This window comes from Ammospiza nelsoni, chromosome 2, assembly GCF_027579445.1.
Source record: "Ammospiza nelsoni isolate bAmmNel1 chromosome 2, bAmmNel1.pri, whole genome shotgun sequence".
Classification (NCBI taxonomy): domain Eukaryota; kingdom Metazoa; phylum Chordata; class Aves; order Passeriformes; family Passerellidae; genus Ammospiza; species Ammospiza nelsoni.
The window spans coordinates 93224926-93252467 of record NC_080634.1 but is presented as its reverse complement, the minus strand read 5'-3'; the positions used below and the strand labels follow the sequence as shown (position 1 = coordinate 93252467).

Here is a 27542-nt window from a genome sequence, read left to right as displayed (position 1 = left end):
ATAAAGGCAGGCTAAGCAAGCCCCAGCCCTCCCTCTCTCTCTCAACTCCAGCTGGAAGATGCTTTGTTTTTCTCCTTCCTCTCCCAGCATGGCACCACCTGCCAAGTTCAGTGTTTAAATACCAAACATTTTCTGTTTCTGCAGCACACGGAAGGATGAGGAATCAGGTGAAGTTTTTGTGGCTTACAGTCTTAGATTCTCATTAAAAGGTTCTCACTGACAGGCTCCTCCAGAACTGCCTGTGTTACAATAAGGAAGCCCATCTTAGTTTACTTACATACAGCATCACTCTCGTATCACTGCCAAAGACCACAGCTCTGGGCCAGGTGAGGGACTGAAATCCTGGCTGAACACACAGACACCTCAGTGCAGTTTCAGCACTTGGTCTCACGGCACCTCTGCCCCTCTAACTGTGCCCAGCAACTCCACAGAGCCTCATGGAGCCAGGAACTGGGCACAAGAGCTCACTGCAAGGAGCTACATCCTATATCCTAGGATGAGATGGGCTGGGTTAGCAGAGCAAAGATCACCTCAGAAAGCTGTCCTGGCCTACCCTCATGGCTTCCAGCCCTCAGGCACTACAGAAAGTGCTCCTGCCAATCAGGAACTTGCTAAATCTGTTCCTTATATCCAAACACATTACATCAACAAGAGCCAAGCTGCTGCTGGTATGCCAGACTTTGGTCAGTACAACTACTGGCTCCTAGGCAAAGATAGTGGTTTGCAGGAGAGGGAAGACAGCAATGTCAAGAATGACACTTCAGATCTGCACAGTGCAACAGCACCTGTATGGCTCCTCTGTCCCCCAGCTTCCCTTCCTCATGTGGCTGTGGCACAGAGCTGATCCCAGAAACCACATCCCTACGTGCCATCCCTATGGCAGCAACAATTTCTAATGCAAATATGACTTGCATCTTTCAGATCACATGAGCAGAAAGAGCTTTTCAATCCATGCCAACTGCACTGTGCCATTCTAGCTTTTATTCCATCAACTTCACAATTACAGATACTTTCTTGAGGTGTCTACTGAAATAGAACTGTCAAGCACACACCAGAGAAAAAGAGAATGATACGCATAGTTTAGAAGACAAAATGAAAAGTTTCAAGAGAGATCTAAATTATAAACACATGCACATATATGTATGGACACACCACAATTAGAGCTACTCTTGCCAAAAGGAACCAAAATGAGGACTTTCATAGCAGTTATACTTTATCTTAACTGGACTTGTTGAAAATGCTCTGTATTAAATAAAGCTATAGAGGTTTTACCCACTTGGAGAAAAGGCACTAGTATTGCAGCAGACTGGTAGACAGCCAGAACAACCAGCTTAAGTGTATTTTTCCTCTACAGTTTTCAGTATTCCTAAGGAGATAACCTTCCTCCCAGTGACTGGGAAAGACAGGGTAGACCAGCTATAAAAACACAGACTAAGAAAAAATATAATTTCTCTGCATGTGTGGTTTGTTAAGGTTTTTTGAACTTATTTTTAAATGTGTTTTTTCCAAAACTCTCGTGAGGTGAGTTGGGATTAAATGTAAAGCCTGTTGCTCAGAAGTGCCCAACTTGAAGCTTTTCCTACAGAGCACCTGAGGTGAAAGCAGGATACTGCTCCTTCAGCAGACAGCCAGTCTGAGCCCTGGTACTTCTTTCCCCCACACCATGCTTTGAAACAGCCTTCAAAGATGACAGCTGGCACAACATGGAGCAGGATGCTGTGCCAACTATCCACAGTATAGTATTTCAGCTTATCACCCGCTCCTTTGAAATACCAACCTCAAAATAAAACACTTCATCAAAATGTGGATTGTTGGTCTTCTTTTTAACTTTAGTCTTTTTGGCTTCTGATCTGAATTAAGGAAACAAAAACAAAAAAATAGGGTAAGAAACAACATTAGTAGAAGTGTGATCCTAGAAGAGAGCCACTGAGGAGGAAATAGCCAGCCACTTGATTTATCTGATAAAACTGGAATGCCATGTGGCTCCAGCACAGCAAGGCACAGACACTTTGCACACATTTAAGAGAGAGATTCAATGCATTCCTAGTTCTCTAAAGTGGCAGTAATCACATTTTGTTATCCTATTTTAAACACAACTCCTTGAACCCTTATTCTTTCACTTGGTTGACATAGAATCTTTTATCTGTACAAACTGGCAAGACTAGGGCTCTGAACAGCAACATTTGGAGGGCAGTCAGTCTTGATGTGACTCAAAAATTCCTCATAATCTAAAAGCACAGGAGACAAAGACTAGCCTAGCTATTTCTGTGAGTCATATTTTATGATTCTGGTCTGAAAAATCAATCGCTGCTTTTCAGTGACAATCAAAAAATCCAGAATGGTTTCTTCGGTAAGAATATTTTTATTGCTGTATGAGCATCCCTTTTCCTGCAGCACCAGCAGCACTTAGTTAATACAGTGGTGGATTACTATGACCAGTGCTGAGCAGAAGTCTGTATTTTTATTGTCCTGAAGGCGTAAGATGTGGCAGACCTCCTCCCAAGCACTCAGCAGGCCTGACCCAGCTCTGCAGTGCCCATTCATCCCCCATGGGCCGTGCCATCCGCCTGTGCCTGCCTTTGAGAACACAGACATTGACTGCTGGGCTCAAGACAGCCAATGCATTTCTCACAGGCCAGCCAACAGCTGTCTGATGGCTTCCACATGCTATGAACCTATGCTTGATTTGTTCTCACTACCTACAAGAGAAAAGCTGTATGCTGTCCTGTGTCACCAATCTTACCCTACAGCTCTGCAGGCGTAGATAAAACAGATGCAGACGGAGAGGCACATCAGCCATGTGGAAAACTGACCTACTAATCATTACATCCCAGAATCTATCGTTCATTTCTCATCACCAAAGCTGCTTAGATAGCTTGTAACTGCTTATATTCACTGGACAACTCTGTGTATTTCACAGAGGTCAAGGGGAGCTGGATCTAATTCCCAGACTTCCCATGTGAGTTGAATGAGCCTGTCCACCAGTATACAATATTTTTCCATCCATAATACAGGCACAGAAAGAGTTTCTGTCAGGAAGTCTGCTGACTCTAAGTACAAATCACATAATAAACAGCAGCATTTTTGCTGAAATTTTTATGCTTGTCATTGCATAATTGCAGCTGAATAAAGCAGCTTTCCTACTCTAAAATGAGAGGCACTGGAAAATCCAGAGAGGAGAATGATGTACAGATTAAGAATATCCCACTATTCCTAGGAGAAGCTGAGAGATAAGAGACACTAATCTCCTCCAGGACACAGCACAGATTGCCAACCCCATCTCATCAGTCACACTTGCCAATCAGCCTCTTTACTGATAAACCCATCTGGGAGGGGACTGGGAAGCAGGATGTAGAACGGGAGGTGATTAAGGCAGCACAATTATTGAGCAATTACAAAGCAGTGAATGGGAATAAGCTGCATGCTGCTTGCTGGAGATAGGAAGCAAGCCTTCTCCCCCCACCAAAACCCAGATAGGAATAGGATAAGGCTAGGCTCCTTATTCTGAAGGAAGTACATTATCAAGAGTCACACATTATTCAGACTGGGGGCATAGGGAAGCAGACAAAGGTAAATTCAGACATTTAAGAGTTAGTCAATCAGTCTCCTTACTGTTTCAATAATAGACACCCAGCCAGTCATTTGAAACAAGTTACAACCTTAAAATGAATTGCACAAGTCAAATACACAATTCCATTAATGGAGATAAGGCACAACACACCTAGACAAAGATGCAGAATACAGACAGGCTCAAAGACTTCTCTACATGCGAGGTAAATATTTGTCAAAAATGCTTCTTATTTATAGTATTTGCAACAAATTGTTGTAAAACATCATTAATAACCCATGCCACCAAATTTGATTCTTTGAGGTCACAGCAGAGCTGTTTTGTTTCTAAAATGACACAGACATAAAAGATGACTAGATAAGCAGAAAAACCAGCGACATCCAACAGCAGAGAAAATTTTCATAACAGATGGGAAAATTGAATCCCAAATTTGAACTGAAAAGTATCATGCAGAATCTCATCACTAAAACCTCATTCCAAATTTTATCCATGATATAATGTCTGCATATATCAAATTATATATAAGGACTGAGCCATTGAGGGTTTTTGACATACATATTAATTTGTCACACCTTGAAAGTGAAGACACTCTTAAATATTCACATGCAAACGTGCATACTCGGCAAGATGTTGATGTATTCACATTTCTCTTCCACCCTGCCCAAAATTAGGCAATGAATTTGCTCAAAAACTGGCCTCCAACTGTGAGGTGAGAAGATGCATAAATTAAGACTAACCACAAATTATATACTCTGGGATATTCAAATTATTCAGATCTTTACATAAATCAAAACTGAAACAAGTCTCAAATCACTTACTCTAGCATAATTCAGTAGCTCATACACACACCCACCCCAACATTTAACATATTCTAGCAGTGTCTAAATACTCCCAGCTGTCCATAGGAGAAAGCAAATTTCTAATAGACAAAGGAAACAGAAACCACCCTTATAAAAGGGAAGCCCTTGAATGTGCAATACTTGCCTGGAAGGTCCTGCTAAGGTAACAGTGGCATAGGGATCACATTGCCCGTTCACAATGGGCAGCCCTTGGCACTCCAAAACTCTAGAAAAGAAGAAAATGAAGACAAATACATTAATTTAATGGAAAGAAGCTGGAGGGAAAATAAAACTGAAGCATGTTCATAGGGTTTTTTTCACAACACTTTACACTAGGGAATTTAAATGTCACTAAGCAGAAACATTTAATTTATACTTGAACTTGACAACACATTCTGTTCTTAAATACTAACTTTAATAAGGGTCAAAAATACTGTTAAATTACTGCAAAGCCTTAACTCAAAGGATTTTTATTATGCAAGCACAGCAATTTAAGGTTCATGAAGTGGGAGTCTGCTGTCAAGATGGGAGCTGTCAGCACTTTAAAATTCTGTGACAATTTATTCACCAAAATACATAACCAGAATTTATTCTGTAAGAGAAATATAAGAAAAAACCCACACAGACAGATCCCAGAAGCAGCTAAATAATTTCTCAAAATAACATTCATGAAGACCTCAGTGCTTTTGCAAAATTTGGCATGGGCTTATTTATAAAGTTGTGTTAATTACAGACCAGGACATATAACACAGCCATCCTAAATATTCAGCAGCTCTGCACTCAGGTAGTAACAGAGACATTGGAGGGAAAAAATGGAACAAACTGGGGTTTGCTGCATACAATGGTGGGAAAGCTGCAATTCTGCACTCTCATTTCAACATCTCTTTGGGGAAGAAAAAAAGAAGTAGAAAAAACCCAACACAACTACCCCCAAAAACTGAAAAAAATGCTGCATGTTTCAGAAGTTAAAACCTACTGAGGAATGCAGCACCAGCTGGAAACACAGACAGACAAGCCAGTTTCTAGAACTCTCCCTCCAGCAACAAGTTCTGCTTCCAACAGGTAACCTGCTGGGCTGATGTATTTGCACAATTTTCACTGGAAAGTTTCAGTGAAGACAAACCACAAAGCTCTCTGGGCAAGTGAGCAGTACCATCATTGCAATGTGAAGTATCATGCAAAATTCTGGGTGCTGTAACATCACATGCAAAGTAATAGCCATTTTACTGTTTTCAGTGATGGCAATTTCAATGTAAAAGAATGTAAGGATAAGTGATAGAGAACAATTCAGTACCAGATAGTGCTCCACAATTTCATCCACAAGGCAAATTATTTGGTTACATATAGTGTAGACTTTAAATACAGTTTAACTACAGGCCTGTTATTACTTACCCTCCATAAAAGGAGAAAATAAGTAATATTCTGCATCAATACAGGCATCATTTTTGTACCAGAGAAGGCACAACCTAGACAGGTTCAGAGAGCACTACAAGTAGAAGAACACTGAGCACCACACTAAGGGGCACACACAGGTAGCTGAAACAATACATTACATTGCTAGCTGAATTGTCCTACCCATGGCCCCTCAGAATGAAGGCTAGGTAGCTGTCTTTCAATACAGACAGCCCCCAGTAATGCACCAAGTCACAAGCTTCCCAATTGCACAGCCCTCACCTAGCTGACTCCTCACTGCCAACTAACACTAGAACAAAAATTCATTAACACTAGTACAAAATTCTGTTGTGTTTTCTGGATATGCAAGTGGAATCATAGATCAAAACAACAGAGAGATTTAGGAAAAGCCTAGATTGCACAGGCTATGTGCTGCTTTTATCTCTGGACTTCAATTATTTCACAACAAGTTCACCATCCACAGAGACAGAATGTAGAAACCTCCAAAGCCATGTAGTTTAAGATTATATCTGATATTACAAAGTGCTACAACACAAACAGTGAAATTCCAGCCACAGATTCTATCCCAGCACCAGCTGGAAATCCATGGTGTAAGCTTCAGGAACCCTCAGCATCAAACAACACACAAAACACATGATTTGGCTGCCTCAATGCAATGCATACAGTGCCATTTGAGATGTCTTAGTTTCTTCCACCATCCCTTGATGCTGCTCCACATAGGCAGGAGGTACCCATGAAAAACACAAATTTGACAGCTCCACATCTCTCAGAGGCCTCATAAATAGACCAGATGCCTGCTTGCAAGCAGTCAAATCCTACTCCAAATTCACCTAGCTTACCTTACAGAAAAAGTGTAGAATAAGCTTTTTTTTTGCACATGTAGTAATACAAATACTCAAAATTGTAAGGGAAATGCCACTTTTTAAATTTAAAAGGGGCAGATGTGAACAGAAAGAACATGTAATTTTACACTGTAGCGTTCTGACAGAGTATCTGTCAGTGCAGGAGGAAAAACCAGTAAGCACCAGCAGAAAGTTTTTATGGAGAGGCAGGTGCAGCTTGATTTTCTTACAAGTAAAGGACAGACCAGTTTCCTTCCAGGGGTCTTTGCTCTAGTAGGACCACAAGACCACATTCACAGCAGAAACACTTGCCCAGTGAGCCACAGCAGGACTACTGGTAATTCTTTTAGGATTGCAGATGTGGCGTGAACACATTCCTATCTAACAGAACAATTGTACACCAAGTGTCAGTGTCAAACCAAACTCCTGTGTTCCAGTGCTTCCTTAAAGCAGTCTGGAAACTCCTTAAAATGAAATAGTAACTCAATGACTTTATAGCAGTCTGCCAATTTTCTGCTGCTGATGAATGGATTCCAAGCGAGCTCTCATCCATAAGAGAAGAACTATGTGAAATTTAAACAGTCAGAGCATGTGGCCAGAGAGACTATGACTCCTGTTTTAGTAAAAGCAGTTCTTTCCAGAGTGTGTAGAAAATAGAAAGTGATCCTAGAGAGAGCATAATCTACACTCGAGGACATACAGAGTTTGCAAATCACTACACAATCAAAACAGAAAATAAAAAACATCACAGATGAAGTTAAATGATGAAAAGTGCAAACTCATCCAAGCAAAAAATATGTATATCCTAACTGTATACATGTACAATGACAGGATCTATTCTAATATTGCCACATAGAAGAATTGAAGATTTTTATTGTGGGTAGTCCTGTGTTATCACATCCATCATCAGCAATGGTTAAAAAGGCAAGCAGTATCACCAGCTGCTTGGAGAGAACACAGCAATGTAAATCAATGGGCACCTATAATTTGAATTGTGTGTGCTCTCCAGAACACATGGAGAACAACAACAGATGGCTTCTAACCACCCATAGCTCTCCCAGGGCTGTACTCTCCAGCTCAGAAAACAGAAGTTATCCATCCACAAACAGCTTACAAAATCATGAATGGTGTGAAGAACATTTCCTCACAAAATAAGAACTAAGGGGCACATAATGAAATTACCAGACAGAAGGTTTAAAAATAAACAAAAGGAAGTACTTTTTCTACACAATGAAATTGCAAAATTTATTGCCACACAGTGTTGTAAAGGCTGAAAGAATATGTGGATTAAAATCAGCACTACAGAAACTCATGGAGCAGAGGTTTGTTGGCAGCTATTAAAGCTTAATGGTCCAGAAGCCTCCTTCAGCTCAGGAAATCCCAAATTGGTGATCAGGAAGGGTGCAACACTGGAGCAATCACAACACTTGAAGTATCACTCACCAGAGAGCATCAGTACTAGGCTAGACTAGAGGGGCATTTTACACAGTAGGGTAGTTGTTCTGTTCTCTGGGGAAAAAGCAAAAACAAAAGGAAAAAAGAATAAAACAAAATACACAAATGTTCTTGTGCAGTCATGATGACTTAAGAGTAAGATGCTTCTTTGTGTACTTCTGGAATAAGGAAAGCAAAAGCAACCTTGAAAGAAACAAAATGTGGGAAAACAGGAAACAGACACCAACAGACTGTATCACAAGCCTTTTAGGTAATTTAAAAGCAGTTATTGTTTAAGAATGTTGAAGAAATCAGGCAAAAGACTGAAGACTTAGGATTCTGAGGAAGGAAGGCTGTGTTTGGAGAGACAATCATTCTGGTTCTTGTTTCTTATAAAGCATTATGAGAGGAAACAATAAAATTCAACAATGCACAGGTCTGTTTGACTCATGTTAGAACACTCTCCTTAGCTACAGGATACTGTAATGTCAGGGCTGCTTTTGTTACAGCCATTTTCTTCAGTCATGGGAAAGTTGCTAAGTCAATTACTGCTCCTCTCTCCCAGCCTTGTACCAAAACATTGGCTTTACCTGGCAAGCAAGGAAAGAGCTAGAACAAAATGTCAGCTTCTCAGAGACAATAAAATGGAATCTCAACTATGCCACAAGGCCATCACATTACTTAGACTGACAGTTCATATCTGGATTAGATGAAAAAGAAAAAAAAAGTGTAATAAGGGTATGATCTTGGGAAAGAGGGGCATAGTGGGAAGCAGTGAACAAAGCCAGTAAAAATAAAATGCCCCTGCTCTAGTCATCTGCAGAATAAACTTAACTTACATGTACTAGAATAATGAAAAAGAGCCCTGACAATCAAAATTATTCAAGAATTACAAGTCAACCCATTAGACCTCAGAGAAAAAAAAAATGTCTGGTGGCTGCCAGAATCTTGTCTACCCAACTGGTGATTTCTCACCATTAGCTGTCTGGAGCCCAGCTGGGGCAGAATGAGCCATCCCTCACAGCTTGCCTGGCTGGGCAGAGCTAAGGTTAGTGCTGGGTCATAGGAGAAAACTCTCAATGCAGCTGCCTCACTGTATTTTGCTTGTGGTTTATAAAATTAATAGGTTTCAAGAAACAAGGCAGTTCAGTTTTCAATATGGTTCATGACCAAACCTTCAGAAGAGTAAATAAGCTATGGAAAATTCCCAGTGCGTAAGAGAAAACCTCAAAAACCTAAACATATCATAAACATGCCCTTGTGTCTACAGAAGCTGAGAGGGTGGCAGGAGCAGAAAGTCTTGAAAAAACATGAACAGATTTTTCAACAAAGACTGAGTAGCTCATATCTGACAGTACAGGCATTTCCTCTGGGTTGCCAACTCAGCACTGGAGGCTGTAATCTCTGACACAGCCCCTACACAAACATACTCAAAATCAGCCTTAACACAGGTGAGCAACATCAGAATGATCCAAGCCCACAGGCATTCCATGCTCCTGCCCAGGAACTCCCAAAATTGTTTAGGAATTACAGGCTTTGTGATTAGTTCAAGATGCACATGTGTCATCAGCCTCCTTGTGTGTCAGAATGGACAGCCAAGGCAAAAACAGACCAAAAAAAGAAACCAGAAGGGACACTGTTGCTCTTAAAACTCATACGGGTATTCACTGTTTTTCCAGAATAAATCACTACAGTGTACCAATTCAGGCACAGTTGTTTCCCCACTTTCAGCTTAGAGTGGGGACCAGCACACCATTCCCATTCTCCTTCTCAAATCAGACAGTTTTCTCACTGTGATTTCTCAAGAGAAAATAAATACATCATTTTTTCAATACAATTGCTTTCTATCACTGCACCATATATTTTAATTGCTTGGTTTCTGAGATCAATATAGATAATTAGCAAGTTTGCTCATCTATCTTGTCATTCCTCTATTTCCAGCCTTCACTTTTTCCACCTCTCTTTCATTTCTTTATCTTGAGACTTCATTCCACCTCATATGAACATTTTTTGGCCATACTCAGGTTCTGCTCTGCATAATTTTAAAGACAAGAGACTTCCTCCCTGCTTGCTCTAGTGATCTAATCATTACTTGAACACTCAGTACTTTGTGAGGTAAGCCTGACCAGACAAATACCAACTTAAAAGCAAACTTGTGGTAGATTTGTCAGAACTAACATCAAAACAATGCATCTTTGGCTTATGCTAAGTACTTGTTTGATAAAGTAGATTTCCCAGAGCTGGGTATATGACTTAGCTTCTTCTCACTCTCTTTTAGCTCTCTCACTCTCTTTTTCTCCTTCCCAATTTTTCTTTTCTACTCACTAGAGTCATCTTTTAACATATGCTCTATCCTGAGTACTTTGTCTTGCAGAGATAACAGAACACCTCTAAATACTCTCTCCTTGTGACTGGACTTCTCATGAAGCATAAAATAAAGCTATTACTCTGTAACTTCATAATAGAACAGTCCAGTCTTTTTGTCTAACAGCAAAGAGGTGGTGTCCCTTCCTTGCAATATTCAGATCATTCCTGAATGCTCTTTTCTTTTGGTGCAGCTTTGCACCACAAGCTGAGCTCCCTTCTCATTCCCAGTGGTTTAGGAGGAACTTTGCTGTAAGGCCGCATGATGGACTTCCATGTGCACCTTGGCACACCTCACACCAGGGTGGGCACATGGCAGCTGCTCTCAGACCAGAGAACTGACTGACACCTTCCACTGCAAGCAGAATTATTGCCAGGCCTCCTTCTTATTCCTTTTATTACAGCCTTAATAAACCAGTTATACTCACATGTTTCAGAGGGGTTTGTCTGTAATTCAGACAAAGTACATTCACCATTAATAAGCAGAAAGGTACCATGTCTAGCTCAGAATTTCCCTGAATCATAAATTTTCAGAGGCCAGGAGAGTGTGTCACTGTATGACTGCTCTCATCATTCTTCATGTCCTAGCCAGACTCAGAGTCAGTATCCTGGCCTGAGTCTGACCAAATGCTCCATCTGTTTGTGCACCTTCAGACAAGCCCTGCACTTCCCCTCCACTTCCACAAAGTAATCTACTGGATGTCCACTGAGGATTTAACATACACACACAACCCTTTTTTGTCAAGAGGTTGATGAAGTGGCCAGTTTCTTCTGGAGTAAGACAAAAATTCTTACAGTTTTCTCAATCTTGGTTTTTAATTCCACTCTGCCTTTATCATCAAAACTACTAGAATTATTACATCCCAACCCTCTCAAAATTTCTTACCAATTCACACTATGACTTTAACTTGTCCATGTCCCCAGGGAGTGAGGAGGCTAAGACTATGGAATACACATACTGAATCAAGTCCTTGTCCTCTGGATGATCATCTGAGGCCAAAGGATCATGCCCACTCCCAGTAAGTGAACTCCAGTAAAAGATTGTTTCAAAAGTCCCTATTCCTTGACTTTTGGAAGTGATCTATTTGTACCAAAACAAGATTTCCTACTATTCTTCTCACCTGAATGTTGTTTTGTACTGGGAACAGACCAATTTCCTCTGATAGCAGTTCTCACATCCTGGGAATTGCCTGCAATGATGTGTCCTGGTTCACCTTCAAGTTATGTCCCACACAGACAGAAAATGTTACAGCACTGGGTAGTGTCTGGTGACCACTGACCATGCCACCATGGCAGAACGAACCAGGGAAAGGAAAGGATGGAACAATGTCCAAGAAGATAAAGCCATACTGAACAAAATACATCAATACTTGCTTTACCATAATGATTTTAAGACATTTTCCCATTACATTATTTCATCTCTCCAGGAAAATTGAAACCAGTGTTTTTATCCAGTCCTCATCCACACTGCTGGTCTCCAGTCTAGCCTCCCACCACTCTCACTGCCCCTCCAGGAAAACTGTTCCCCTTGAGGAACTTCAGCAGTACACTATCGTGTCTGGATAATACCCTCCCTCCTTTTGAGTTTATTTTGGTGAACAAACAAGTTCTGTCTTATAAAGCAAAAATAAACACTTGCCATCTCCTTAACATTTGAGAGGATTAACAGTTAACTGGAGCTATTTTCACCTTCATGTGGCAACTCATTCTGCCACAAAGATCTGTGGCACTAAATGAAACCCTGCCTCATTCAGACAAATGCACTTCACCTGGACCAGCAATTTACTCCACGTGTATTCTCTCAGAATAAAGATTTTTGCAGTATTTGAGGCATTGACTCTGAAACATTTATATACAAAATATATTTATACACTCAAAACTACTCCCATTTTGATCAACCTTAAGGACATCAGAGGAATAGGCTGTGCAGGCAACTGTTTTGGTTTTTTCGCTTTTAGAATACTCCCCAAAGCCTCAATGACAAAAGCACAATAGAAATCTTGAAACTCAGATTACAGCTGCAATCGCATGTAAGCTCTACTTTTTCTTCCCCATTTCCAGTTCAGATGAAAATCATCATAGTCCAACAAATTTAAAGATGTTCTTAAACCCATGTTACCCTGAACATATTCCTTCCCAAGCTGACCTACGACTATTTTTGCAGCTCCATGCAGCATGCAGATTAGCTTTTGGTCTTAAGCACAAAAAAAGTTCTGTAAGCAGAAAATTTCTGTCACACACACACACAACTCTTGTTAACACAAGGCTGGCAATGGTGATTTCCTTGTGAGAGAGCAAAGGAAAAGGAATTAACTGCTAGTGTCTTAGATCAAGCAAAAATTTCTTTCCCATGTATTTTACAGCAAAACAGGGACAAATACTCATACAAAGCCAACAAATAACATATAGAAAACAAGTGAAAGCTAATGAGCACAGCCCCTACTTCCCCATTCTATCAAATCCTATTACAGGTATTACAATACAACTACATCCAATGCAAAACCCCTACTTCATTAAATAGAAGGAAGAAATACTGTCAACACATATGCATCCCTAAAACCAGTATTACTTCAAATAAACTGCAAACTTCTCATGTCATTAAACATCTACATTTCTTAGAAGTTTAAAACCAGACTTTTTTTCTGCTATTAATATGGGAACTGTCCTCCATACTACAGCTCAAACCATCTCAATTGCTTTCCAATACCCACTCTAGAAAGACCTTTAAAAGCACACAGAGTACCATCTGTACTCTGTACTAAAGAGAGCAGACTAAAAAGTGGGTGACAGCCAACCTGTTCCCACAAGGAGTTAATCCATTAGTAGTTAAAGCCAGTTTATGAGCCAATTACAGGAGCTTCGTAAAAGCCTCTTCAGAAAACTCTTCAGTTATGTCAATATTAAAAAATGATTAAATTATCCTCTATGACAGTGCCTTGAGGCTTTAAGCAGAGACACAGGCTCACTGAAATTTTGCTCTACACTGATTTAGTGACTATTCCTGGCACTGACATCATCATTTCCTTCTGCCTTGGTCTCAGACTGGCAACCCCAGCTATTAACAGGGAACAAGAACTTAACAGGAGAGAAAAGAGAAAGGCTAAGCAGGCAGAAGTTATTTCTAGTACATGCTGATATTCAGAGAAGACAAAAGATGCAGGTACAAGTTAAATCAAAGCAAGTAGTATATAAAAATTGTAATGGAATATGCTTAATGATGGTACTATATTGATTCTTGCAGGGGCAAGTGAAGAAATTTGAATTTCATGTAGTATGGCAGGAAGCCAAGGAACGGGTCAACGCATCGAGGCAGTTGCAGAAGCCCTCATGTAAATGCAGCATGGTGAGAAATGCAAAAGGAGTGAAGCACAAAACAGCAACAATTACAATGCACAGCAAATGATTAGAGCCCAGCCAGCAGCTTTAGCTGAGCTGCCTGTGGCAATCCTAAATGGAGGCAATGAGATCCTGTCTGTACAGGCTGATAAGAAAAGAAAGAATACCAAAAGGCACCATGGGAGTGAGAGGCAGAAAGGCCGTTATGGCTAAATAATGAAGCCAGACCATGGCACAAAAATCTCCCATGTCATTTTTATTTGCTTGGAAAGGTATACTTGTCTCAGTTATCTGTATGGGAAATACAGGTTTTATGGAAAGAAAACTGCAGTGATTTCTGACTTGAGACCTGTCCAAGTTTAACCTGCTCCCAGGAAGGAGCTGTGGGCACACAGCACAGTCTCTCCTTTCAGGCAGCACTTGCATGTCACTGTGTACATACATGAGCACATAAGCAAACAAAACAAGCTGCAGGAACATGTCCTGACTTCTCCCCTCCACCAGCCAGCAGAGGCCAGAAGCATCTGCAACTATTAGATGTTTGATACTCATATGACAAGAAGGAAGACAAAATGAAGAAGCTATGCTAGTAAGGAATACCTTACAATCAGGAAGCTATTATAATCAGGAATAACTGACACTCATCCCTAAGACAGTGTGATACATGGCAGAGTAAAAGTTAAAGAAATCACCCAAAAGCTTTTGAGTCTACTGGCAGGAATCTGATTATGAAGTAAAAGGTAAGGAAAAGGCTAAAAGCAGAAGCTTTAAAGAATTTATGACAGAGAGAAGGAAATAGGCACCCTGGTGGGGAGTGGGTAGGTGTGGGTATGCGAGAGTGGGGGTATTAAACTCTGAGAAACAAAAGAGAGAAACAGAAGCAGCCCATCCTAGGGCTTTCCTACCTAGCTGGTGAGCAAGAGTTTCCTCCCAAATGCTGAGTATGGTCATGTCAAACAGATATCCCAGGCTGGCCATAGACAGTAGTATTTTAAATAAAAATTTAGACATGCTGGTGAGTGGCCTGAACTGCCAAATACCTGGAACAACTGGGAGAACATGAAGCACAGCAGATTGGAAAACAGCATCTAGGATTGGAAAACAGCATCTAAATCACATGCCATGACACATTTGAACCACAGGGCCCAACAACACACAACTCTTGGGCCAAGAGAATGCATCAGCTGAGAAGCATCTTTTGGGTGATAGGGGATGCACAGGAAGGGAACACAAGGGAATGAGATGGTTTAATGAAAGCTGTAGCACCAACAGAATGTAAACCCAGCCAGCTTCTTCTCATCCCTACCCAGTCCAAGTATACTGATTTCTCTACTAAATAAATTCTTGAATACTCCTCCATATAGGTTTTCACACCATGTGTTTAATTAGATGTAGTAACAAAGTTTAATTAGGTGTAGTAAGAAATACACCTTTCTAAGTGAAAGCAACACAAAAATAGGTTGTAATTTATAAAGAAAAGAAGTAATTACCTGTGGAACTACAAAGCAATCAAAGGTGCCTCCAAACACTTCACAGAGGCTACAATCCCCTGCAATGAGAATGCCTTGGCGCACCTGAGGTAAGCAGAACCTTTAATGCTTTAAAAAACTCAACTTGAAACAACTCAGAAAAACTCTTGATTATGTTTACGTAAATCATCAGACAATCTGGGATCTTGATTAACAATAGTTCTTATTAAAGGGTAGTGATCTTTGCTACATTTTGCAATACTTTCATAATGGAATTCAAATTAAGTTGATTCATTAGCCCTGCCGAGACCCAATGGCAGTTATGTTGCCAACTAAGTTCCAAAGTAACGCTGATACACTGGATTTGCTGTGATAAGAGAATTGGGCTAAAGTTATACAAATTGTGTCACAGTGAACATAAAAATGCTCTCCAACTAGAATTCACAAAATAATATTAATAACTTGATTCTGTCAGGATTTAAATATCTAAAAAGATGTCAATGTATCTCATTGTAATTATGGACAATGCAGTAATCAAACACAGGAGGCAAAAAACAAAAAGCACACAGTATTTAATATGGAAATCAAGGCATTATATCCTCAAAACCTGCCCTTTATTTTAAAGAACGAAACCTAACTCAAACCAGAAACATTCAATTTAAACCAGATACACCAAGTCTGTGGAGAGTCTTCTTTAGTAAATCAAATTGCAACGTACAGATCAGGCTTGTTAACTTTCATTTACCTGAAATGAAAAGTGCAGATAGAGATATTGAATAGTTTGGGTTGGGGAGTCCTTAAAGATTATGAAGTTCCAACTCCCCTGCAATGGGCAAGGATGCCCTTCACTAAAGCAAGCTGCTCAAAGCCCCATCAAAGAAGCACAAGCATCATAAGGATCAAAATGTACATTTTGCAATACACTTTCCTATGAAATTAAGTGAAAAGCCCTTACCAATGTCCCTGACTTGGCAAAAGAAGAGATCAAACAGGATTCATAAACCATTTATTTCAAAAACAGCTGTCACAGGATGGTGACTTGCCTAATTTGAATAATTCCTCTGGTCCTACAAGGAGATGTGCAATAGTGTTCTGTGCCTGAAGGATCAAACTATGAATGTAATACAGAAATCCCATGAAGGATATTTTGTGGCCATTCTGTAGCAACACCAAAGCAAGTAGGTCCTGCAGACAAAATCTTCCATTAGCAGTGAAACTTCCTTAATAAAGCATCATCCTCTGCAATGCTACAACTGTAAAGCACCAGGCTCTTAAGACTTTCCACAAGTTTTAAGATGTTAGGAAAACACCTATGGAGCAAAACCCAGAAGGTGCCTGGAGAGGAAGCCACAGACTTCTAATGGGATACAAAATCCCTTTGACCTGTTTGACAGGAAAAGGCACCAGCTGTGATTACCTGCACAACAAAAGCACATCTGAACGTTAAACCTGGTAGCCCCTACCAGGAACAAAGCATTACACAAATTGTAAACAATTTCCCCTGGCACACTGTCCCATTTGACTTTCTGCTCTGAAAGGTTGGTCATGTCATAGGTTTAGTTAAAACCTATGACATCCCATCCAAAGAAGAATGTGCTTTACCAAGTGGTGGTTATACCATTGCTTGTACAGCACAAAGCCTCTAGAGGTGAAAAGCAATGTAAAGTGCTCTTTATTGAAGTTTTTAGTGGCTTGTCACTTCATCTTAGAAAAAAAAAAGATGCAAATTAGGGCAAAGTCAGATAGGCATGTTGATATAACCAGCTGTAATTAGAAGCCCATATCAGCTTTTTAATTCCAATTATTGCAGAGAGAATTTATATTGATGTTATGTTTATTCTCATAGTTTGGGATGAAAAGGGATCTTTGGGATCACATTCTGGCCTCTTTTAAGACAGTGATGAAAGCTCACACCTACTAAATTTGTGCAACAAGTTCATGATTGCTTCATCTTGAGAGCACATTTCTGAAGAGCAATCAAGGCTTAACTCAAAGGAATCACAACTATTAAAATATCCTCAAAATTTTCCACATGAAATTGTTTGCTGATTAATGATCATGACAAAAAACAAACAAACAAACTCCCCACCCCCAATGGTTTTACTACTTGTTTCCCACTAGTCTCTTGAGCTTCCAAACATTGGTTATCACTCACAGTAGGAATAAGTAACCATACATTCAGAAGGACTCTTCTAAATAATGTGCATACTGAGATTTCACAGGATCAGCTAGGTTGAAAAAGACCTCTGAGATCATCAAGTCCAACTCATCACTTAACACCACCCTGCCAATCAGACCATTGTACTCAGTGCCACATCCAGTCTTTTCTTAAACACCTCCAGGGATGGTGACTCCACCACCTCCCTGGGAAACCTTTTCCAATGCCCAATCACCTTTTCTGTGAAGAATTTCTTCCTAATATCCAGCTTAATCCTCCCCTGGCACAGCTTAAGACCTGTGCCTGTCACTTGTTGTCTGGGAGGAAAAGCCAACCCCCACCTGGCCACAGCCTCCTTTCAGGTGTTTGTAGGGAGTGAGAAGGTCCCCTCTGAGCCTCCTCCTCTCCAGGCTGAACAACCCCAGCTCCCTCAGCCATTCCTCACAGGATGTGCTCTCCAGAGCCTTCATCAGCTTCACTGCCCTCCTCTGGGCACACTCCAGCACCTCAAGGTCCTTCCTAAGCTGAGGAGCCCAGAACTGGATACAGGACTCAAGGTGTGGCTTATATCATTGAATTCAGCCCATGGATCCAGCCTGCCCAGGTCCCTCTGCAGAGCCCTCCTACCCTCCAGCAGATCAACACTCCTCCCCAGCTTGGTGTCATCAAAGTTTTTCTTGCATAAATCCAGCAGTCACTCACTCTAAGATATATTTACCAGCTCTTCTATTTTTCCTGTAGCTGTTCCATGAACACTTCTGAGTTTAACAGCATGCTTTTTAGCCCAGTCTCCTAAAGAGAGAAGCTTAAGAGAAAATGCTTTGTCTGTATTTGTCAATCAATCTCCTGCTGATGATTTTTTTTTTAATCAGTTGGCGTTTTCCACAGAATTTGAATAAGTGGTAGAGATTTCAAAAGATACTCCAGTTCTACTAATTTTATTAAACTCAATGGCTATGCAGAGAAGAAAGCAACCCAGGATGTCCCTAGGGAGGAAAGGGCTGCACACAGCAGTTCTCAGCAGCTTCTGACTGAAAAGCACATAAATAGTGAGTCTGCTGTCACACTGTGCCACCTTTTACAAACATGATGTTTGGGCTGGTGGGGCACAAAACTGGACAAATCAGCAGAGACTGTCAAATAACTAAAAGGGTAAAACCATACACAGCAAGTATATCTGCAGGTGGATACAGTCTAGCTGAATTGTTGCCTCTGTTTGAAGCTTGTATGAAATTATTACAAAACCATCAGCTTGGAAGCAAGTCAACAGTAAAATAAGTTCAAATTAATTGCAGAAATTACTGCCTCCAAAAGCACAGCATCCTTGACAATTTCTGTGCTCAATGCAATTTCTTTCAGAGTATTTCCCTTTTCTCTTAGGGTTTATGAGAACAAAACTATTAGATAAACTAGCAATCTACCTTGTATGGCAGAAAGGAATGGGACAGTGAAAATGACAGGTTTCAAAGTGCTGTTAAATTAACAATGTGTATTGAAAGATTTTTAATCTGACTCACAAGTGCTTTTTACGTTACAAATATACAACTAGCAAAACAGATGAGTTTTTCCACAATTGACTCTTACTGAAATCCCAAAAAATGGCATCCAAGTCAAAGGTTTACACCAAGACAGACAAGTAGGGGGACATACAGTTGACACCAGGTGATTTTAGCACTGTGGATTCTGGAAAGTACTCAGTCATAGCACATAACTAGTTGCATTCTCAGTACAATAATGTGCCCAGAAGCACAAACATGATTCCAGATGGAGTAGGGCAAGAGATACTTTCTCATTATTGCCACATCACTGTATGACTTTTTGCAATAACTTCCTCTCAACACGTCCTTCTGTGAACAATGAAGTTAATGACAAGTGTTTCCTAGGTATTGTGTACCATGTCTCTACTTTCCTTATATCTGAAACAAAACAGAGAAGCACAACAAAAAAGAAATCGTCCAACCTCAACACTTGGGGCCCTGCAACTTCCTCTCTACCCTCCAGCTTCCCCTATTTCCATCCTACCTTGATGTCTGTCCCTAGCTCCATTCTGCTACTTAAATATCATGTTGGCAAGTGCTGCTCTTGGAGCAACAGTTTAAAAATTTGCAGAGACAACCGTAATCTTTGTGCCTCATCACACTGCTCCTTTAGAAACTCCTCCACTGGTTTCAGATGGTGCCTGCAACAGAAGCTGTAGAAATCCCAAGAGTCACTCAGAATGAAACAGGGTGCAAGCTCACCCCTGTATTATGTGAAACACCTTGTACTCCAAAGGGAAGAACCTTTTGATATAGGTCACATTGCAACACAGCTAGCTGGTTTTTCCTGGGGCCCTATCTCAAATGTAATTCAACTTTTCCAGCTGATCATCATTAAAGGACATCAGTGAAGGAAAAACTGCAGACATTTGGGGCACTGACAGCCTACTGAAGGTGATAACAATTCACAGTTCTCAAAATCCACACACCTTTTACACTGGCACTATAGGAATGTTCTCTAATGCCCCTGAAGCACCCTAACACTGACCTCGAGCACATTTAGAAATAAAATAATTTACCATTAGGATTTATGCTTGAATAATTTGCCTCCATTTATAATCCCAGTCTGTGCATACTCTGTGTAAAACAGGAAGTACTGTCACATTATCTACACAGCAGCATTTACTGCTAAAACAGAACGGCTTAAGACTTACATTTGAGTCTTTAATTACAAACCAAGTTTTATACCTATTCCAGAATCATGTGATGACTATCCAATCTCAAAATGGTGAGCACTTTAAAGTATGTTCTGCTAGAGAAGAGTCTAATTGAAGTTGCTGTTGATTGGGTTACAGATAAAATAATACTTGTATGTGATTTGCATAAAGAATTTCATTAATGGAGGAGAAGCACTGAAGAAGCATTGAATACAAAAGCAAAGAAGTGTGAAACAAACTTCATTTAGTGGGAAACACAGCAGCAGCAGAAGACAGTACTTCTATATGTCAGAGGTTTAATGGAGAACAGTTGAAATTTGATTTAGGCTACAAAACAGTCAACAGAGGCTATGGTGGGGATGGAGAAGCACAGCAGAGACAGTGATGAACTCAGTGTTATGAGAGCTGGGAGGAAAAAAGAAAAAATTTATGTACTATGTTAAAGCCTTATAAAGATACATCTCTCTTCTTTCTTCTCCTCTGTACTCTCAAAACCCACAGCATTGCAGCACTTCATGATAAAAAAAAGTACCAGATGCTATGTGATTTAACCTCTGAGCATTTTCTCCCCATCAGTTTGTTATGAAACCCACACCAGATGAAAAGCATGATCAAGATGCAATCCTGCAGGAAAAGGTGCAGCTTGATGCAGGGCATGCTCTCCAGAGAAAGGAGATTGTAACACATTTAATGGATGCATGAGTTTATTCAAAATGAAGCCATGAAACTACTTCATGCCTTCATTAGCATTCCTTCCCAGGAGCAAACAGAGGTTGAAATTTTTCAAAATACTGTGAGTTCACCTGATTGATGCATACATTAAACCGGCCTTCTTGTAGTTAGCAATACCTTTTTTCCCCTAATTGATTATCTTTTAGGCATGAAAATAAGCTTCATTTGACCCTGAGGGGAGTTCAAAGCTGGCTGCATGTCTCTGCAGTGGAATGGAAACTTTACTAAAGCAACATAAATGTATATTCTCTAAACTGGAAGCAGCAAACCCAAGAGGGCTGGGTGGCTCAAGGACCCATTCTGGATGTAGGCATAGTACCAAGAGATGCAACATGACAGGAAAAGCAGCCACTGCCAGTTCTGGCCTCCTCTGACCTCCAACAGGAGCTGCAGCCCTGCACCACATCAACACAACCATCAAAAGCCTGAGACTGAGCATTACAGCCTCACACAGCAACAAAACATTGCTTCCATGAAGAAACAACTCCAGGTTGCTGCTGGATCTTTGGTGGAACACCAGCTCCAATCTGGAAAAAGAAAATACTTTTTGCAATCACAGGAGGAAACAGCAGACCTGCACCAGACAAAACCATGTTTTCCTCTAGTGCTTTAGATGAGGATCCAGACTGCTGATCCAAAAGCAGGAATGGCCATTATCTCAGCCTTCCAACCAGACCTGATATATGTAACTTTGCCCTTCATGAGCTGTGGCCAACAAAACAAAAAGGCTGAGCGCTGAAATTTTCAAAACAAAGCCATCATTTACCTTAACCTTAGAAACATCATATTGCATAAGAGACTTTTAAACAGTTACATAAAGTCAATCTGCTTTAGGGCAGTGATTGTCAACCAGTGAGCAGCAATGCTCATGGACAAGGAAGTTCAGATCTATAATGTGAGCCATCAGAGAGGAAGGTCGGATGCTGCTCACTGCATGCTCTGTGCTCTACTCCCATGGCAGGGAAGGCAAGGGAAGCACCACCAAGTCCCAGGACTCCCACGCCTAGGCAGAGACTTTCTGCTTTAACCACACCTGACAAATGAAACCTTCTTCCTTACCTCCCTCTTTGTCTTCAGAAAGCTTTTAAAGCCCACAGATCAGTCACTGTTCTTTTAACAATCCCTGAAGCATTGATCTTGGGGATGTCATACCTACTTATTGTCTCCTCTCCTGCCTGCTGTTGTAAACTGCCCATTCAGCTTTGTTCCACATGGTCGGAATACATCTTGTGGAGCCCTCAAAAGAGCTGCACAGGATTTAATTCATAAATTAATGCAGAGCAGCCACATCTTCCATACCAGAGCTACAAAAGCTTCACTTTCCAAATAAAATTTCAGCATTGATAATGTATTTGTAGACTTACGAATTACTTACTGGATAAGTGTGTTACTACATGTGAAAGACAGCAGTAGCCTCTGAAGCACAGATGTTGTTATTTAGCTATATAGATTTACTGGGTGGGAGAAAAAAGAAGCAGAGGAGAGGAGGGGTGAGCTCTCCAAAGCAGATGTTTCCAAGCTTTTTTAAAACTAAGAGACAAGACATAAGACAATACTTGAAGGAGCAGCTGGGGACAGCGAATAAATACAGACATTTAAATGTGACTAATTACATACACATGCTGGAATTCTCAGAGGATGATCAGGGAGCCAGGCTCCCAGCTCACTCTGACTTTCAACAGGAGTTCAGTGGCCTGTTCCTTCAGGCATGCTGCAAGATGTCATCTTGCTAAATACAGAACACTGCCTCTAAATGTTGCCTCTAGTAGCTTAACCACAGCAAAGCCTGCAGATTGCTACAAAGCTATCTACAGGAGCCCTCCTCTTTATTAAATAAATACAAATGCACCTATCTGCTGTTCCTTGCCTGTGTGGCTCTGACAGATGAGACAAAGTTGTCCGGACAGCCCAGAGGCCTTAAAGCCTTTGGGGAACCACCCTTCTGTGCTAAACACAAATACATTGCCCAAAACCTGCTCTAGCAATGGTGGGGAAAGGTTTACAAAAAGTCTAGGGATCCTTTCCAAGTACTTTGGTTGTAAAGCAGGAAAGGTTTCTGTACATGGGAAGTGGTGGCTCATAAAAAAAAGTTCAGGGAAAAGTACATACCATTGATTTTAAGATGTATTCATGCAATATGGCTAGACACACACTGTTCATGACAGCTCAAACACCTCCACCCAGCATGGCTGCAGAAAGAGAATCTCTCCCTGGTCATTTTCCTTCTTCTGCATTACATAAAAAGAAAAGTGCAGTTCCACGATACAAAGGATTAAGGCCTGTTTCAGCTTAAAAAGCATGAGGGAAAAAAAAAATACAACAGGGCTCAAGCAGCTGCCAAAAGCTGTGTGTCAGCACAAAGGGGTGTGTATGGACACAAACAGCCAGAAGCATGGAAAAGTCTTGACCACTTCCTTCCACGGCCTATCTTAAAAATCTTCATAAAATTACAGATAGATTTCTGGCGGGTGACAAACAGGAGAGAGGCTTCACCTCACAGCCAGTGAGGCCAGATGTTGCTAGTCACAACAAGCAGTGGCTGACTGTGCAGAGGGCCAGGAAGGCTGTGACTGTAAAATTGAGGAGGAACACAGTGCAAGATCTTTTGTGAGTAAAAGACAAAAAGGAGAGAAGCCAGACCTACTAAGACTTTCTTTTTCCCAGCACTCAAGGTGACTCACTACATGGCACAACAGTGTTCAGTACAAGTGCAGCTAGAGGAAGGTCCCAAACCACCAAGTCCATACCTGTTGTTTTTTATCTGACATACTCGGGCAAGGGTCTGTGGTCAGCAGGCTGCACATCTCATCTCCCTGTATGGTGTGAACATACACATCAAGAGCCTGCATCCCAAGTCCTGTAACTGGGATACAGGAGACTGATGGGGGTCAGTTACAAGGACCACCAGGTTTTGTACCAGGTCCCACAAGGGACGCCCACAAGTAGCAAACCTTTCCCAGAAGGAGCATCCCAAGAGAGAGCTGTGGTTCTTACAGAGTATGACAGAAGAAGTTGCTGGGGGACACAAGCAGTGTGAGTGTGGTGCCTACATCTGTACTGTCAATGCAACTTAAATCCACTAATGCTTCTCCTTTTAATCTCTTGTGCAGGGATTCAGCCCAGGAGATTGTGCTGTAGCAGCTGGCTGAGACCACGGCCTGTGATGAAGCACAACAGCTTAGTGGTTTAAGACTAAATGAAAGTACTGAATGCTTCTTAAGGAGAAGCTATTAGGTAACTGGTTTTGAACTGAATTTTTTGCTTCCTCTGCAGGGGCTAAGGAAGCACACTTGCCTTTTGCATTTTTTAATAATCTACTACTTAATGTTCAAGAGCTCAGCACTTAAATATTTTAATTTGCCCTTCCATTCAGATGAATTTTTCCATCCATTCATCCAGCTGACTTCACAGCATGCTCCACAGGACTGAGGGCTGGCTCAGCCCCAGCTGCTTTCCAGGCTTTCTGGAATGCAGAGGTGGCAGCAATGTGAACAGGCTCAGAGGGCACACTGAAAAAGACCTATGGGTAAGCTCATATCTTTTTTACCTTCTGGAGAGGTAAAAAGTTTCCTAATTGGGCCAGGTGTTCATTTAGCCAACATGTGTGGTCTTTGAAAACAAGCACTACTCTGGGACTTAAGCAAGTGTCTCTAAGGTATTTTTAAACAGCTTCCCACTGGATGCAGCTTTTGTTCTCCCTGCAAACCTGAACTGTTCAACCAGTTACATGTATGAGGGAGTTTGCAGGGTAGTGCTCATCTCTGCAGCTAAATGCTTCATTTAAAACAAAGTCAAGGAAGTTTACAAGACAAGCATTAGATTCACCAGAACAAGTCAGTTTTGAAGATGAAGTGATTCTAGATTCTTGCTCATATTTTTACAGCCTTATTGGCTCACTGTAACATCCACGAGATATTCATAAGAAAATCAGTGATTTTCACAACACTCAATTGGAACCTGCACTTCCCTAGAACACCTAGTCTCTGCTTTGCACTCCTGACCCACCTCTAACAAAGGCTCTGCCTCTCCTGCCTTTGCTGCTCTCCTCACTGGCAAATTCCAGCTACAAAGACATTTGGCTAAGCATTGCTTAATTACCCCACTTTTCTTACAGGCTGAAGCGCTAGAACCAAGATGTCTGTGAACAAACCTGCAAGAGATTTCAGATCATGTGGAAAAATGTTAAGAACTGCAGTTCAGACCTTCCTGAAGCAAGCAGTGTGGCATGAAGAAAATGCTGGACTACATTCTGAAGTGCTTTTTTTTATCCCATGATGTAAACACTCCCCTTCATCTTTCCCTTCTTCTTTCTCACAGCTAAGACAGACAGCCATGAAATCCTGCATCAATCCTGTGGAACGACATAATCTAGAAACATTCTTCTTTCCCAATTCTCTTATTTGAACTGCTAAGCACTACTTTCACCACTCAAACAACAAAAAAATGTGGAAACTAGACAAAGCAGAGTGTCCAGGTCAGATATCAAAGAGAAGGTGGCAAAGGGAAAGAACAGTTTCAGCAGACAAAAGATTGCTTGAACTCTGATTTTCAAATTTTGTTTCTAAGACACCTGAACTCATTGTGATTCAGTGGCTAAAACCCTGTGATTTTTCTACACATTGCAGCTAATACACTGAACAATACCTAGCAAATCATGGTTACAGAATGCTTCACAAAGCAACTGAAGTTTTTTTTTATCTGCATTGTAGCAAGTTAATGAAATAGTCTTCAAATAGAGAATATATAAGCAAAAATCTGAATAAGTATTTAAAACCTGTCTAGCCAAATGAAAAAGCTTGGAAATCACACTGTTAATGTAGTCATTGCCTTACTGCTATTCATGAAGCAAGAAGCTGCATGTATTGCATATCAAGAAGGAGCTTTTCAGACACCTATTTCCAGCATTTCAGGAAGTTCACTGAAAAATCCATTGGTACTATAATTTTACAGGGCCCCACTTAACCGAAGACAAAACCTTTAAAAGACAGCTGGCTGTGGCATGGCATACTCTCTCAAAATAAAACAAACACAGGCAAACACTTCTGAAGGTCCTTCAGTATACCTCCTAACTATTCAAAACAGATGGGAGCAGAAGGGCATTTCAGTTAATCTATGTTTGCAGAGCCACGGATATCACAGGATTTCAACCCACAATTAGGGTTCAAAGGATAAGGACAGAAGGCTCTGTGGCTGTATCACATCTAAGGAGTGCATTATACACTTTCAGAAAGGCCAAAGCAAAAAAACCCAAAACCTCATGGTGGTAACCAGGACAACTGTGCTCCTTTCCCTGTCTAAACACATAATCCTCCAGGCATGCTTCAAGGAAAGTCCAAGCTCAGTGATAAACTCACTGTCCTGTATGTTCCACACATATTCACCCTTTCTAACACAGAAATTGCCTTTTCCCACCTTCTACTTCCCCTTGTCCCACAAAGCCTTAGGACCAATAGCAATACAAGCAACACTTAAAAGATGCCAGCCTAGGACTTGGTAGATACAGGTTTGAGCTCTGATTTCTCAGTATGTGTGTGACCATCATCACCTGGTCATATTCAAATTGTGCAATGGAGAATGACACAATGAGAGTCCTCAGGCAGCAGCTAGAGGAAGGCTGGGCCCTCCAGGTGGTGCACAGCTATACTGACATGGCAATTTTTGTTCTCAAAGAGGTTTAGCTGTGTTCCAGGAGCACTGTGCCCTGGTTGACAAGTTCACTGGAGCTCAGAGCCTTCACAGCAGCAGACTATCCCCTGCCTCATGAGAGCAGACTGTGGAGAGGAAGAGGTCAAATGTACCTGCTGCAGAGGAGGAGGTCAAATGTACCTACCTCTGGTAGGACCTGCATGGCCAGAGGGTACATGCACAGGCAGGCAGGACCACTTACCCCAGCCCATCCTCATATCAAGAGTGGGCCTACAGTGATGGAGGTCACCATATGGGTCACCTGCATTTGGTAACAGATCCCAGATGTAAAGACTACCAGGACAAAGCCTTAGCAAAGGCAGCAACAAAATGATACTAAATACTGGGCTGAAAATTGGGCTGGTCAGAACTTCCCTAGCACAGCATTTCTCATATTGACATGACTGACACAGAAGTGTATGATGCCAGCAGTGTGATTTTGACAGCTCTTCTGCCAGAGAACACAAAGCATTCCTCACAGAGGCAAACCAGCTCTGCCACTGCTTCTGGGGTAACGTGAAAGGCTTTGGTGTGGCCTGAGAGCAGCGGTCTTGAAGACTCCTCCCCACAGGATAGAGAAATCTTTACTGCCATTTGAGTCCTGTGTCATCTCTGTTCCAACTTGAATGAGACCAGATGGCTGATTCTGAGGCTGCCTTAGTAAGAGATAGCAAACTTTTGTTTTAAGTCAGCTCTGTAGCACTCTCACCACACAAGCTGTGCTACAAATTTACTTAGCTGGTAAGGTCCTTAATGCAAACTAGAAGGACATAAATATTACCCTTTGATGTCTTTTTGGTATTTATGCCATGACTAAATTGGGTAAGGAAATTATTAACATTTAAGGTTATTAGGAAGAAAATTACATAGAGGGAGGGAAAGGGAAAATGAAAAAAACTCACATGCTATAAACTCATAGGGATATTTCTGATTAGGAACATTCAATGTTCAACTAAATGTGTTGATTCCTCCAACTATTTTTAAATTCAGCACTGCAGACTGTTTGC

General features: G+C 41.1%; 1 protein-coding gene across 3 annotated transcripts in view; it reads right to left on the bottom strand.

Moving 5' to 3' along the window:
- RASA3 (RAS p21 protein activator 3) overlaps window positions 1-27542 on the bottom strand; it is a 152862-nt gene that overhangs the window by 29085 nt on the left and 96235 nt on the right. For all 3 annotated transcript variants that reach the window (XM_059493761.1, XM_059493759.1, XM_059493760.1), the window contains 2 exons: window positions 4553-4633; window positions 1778-1850 (listed from right to left, as the gene is read on the bottom strand). In XM_059493761.1, coding sequence (XP_059349744.1) covers window positions 1778-1850; window positions 4553-4633 — 154 coding nt within the window. The remainder of the gene's footprint in view (window positions 1-1777; window positions 1851-4552; window positions 4634-27542) is intronic.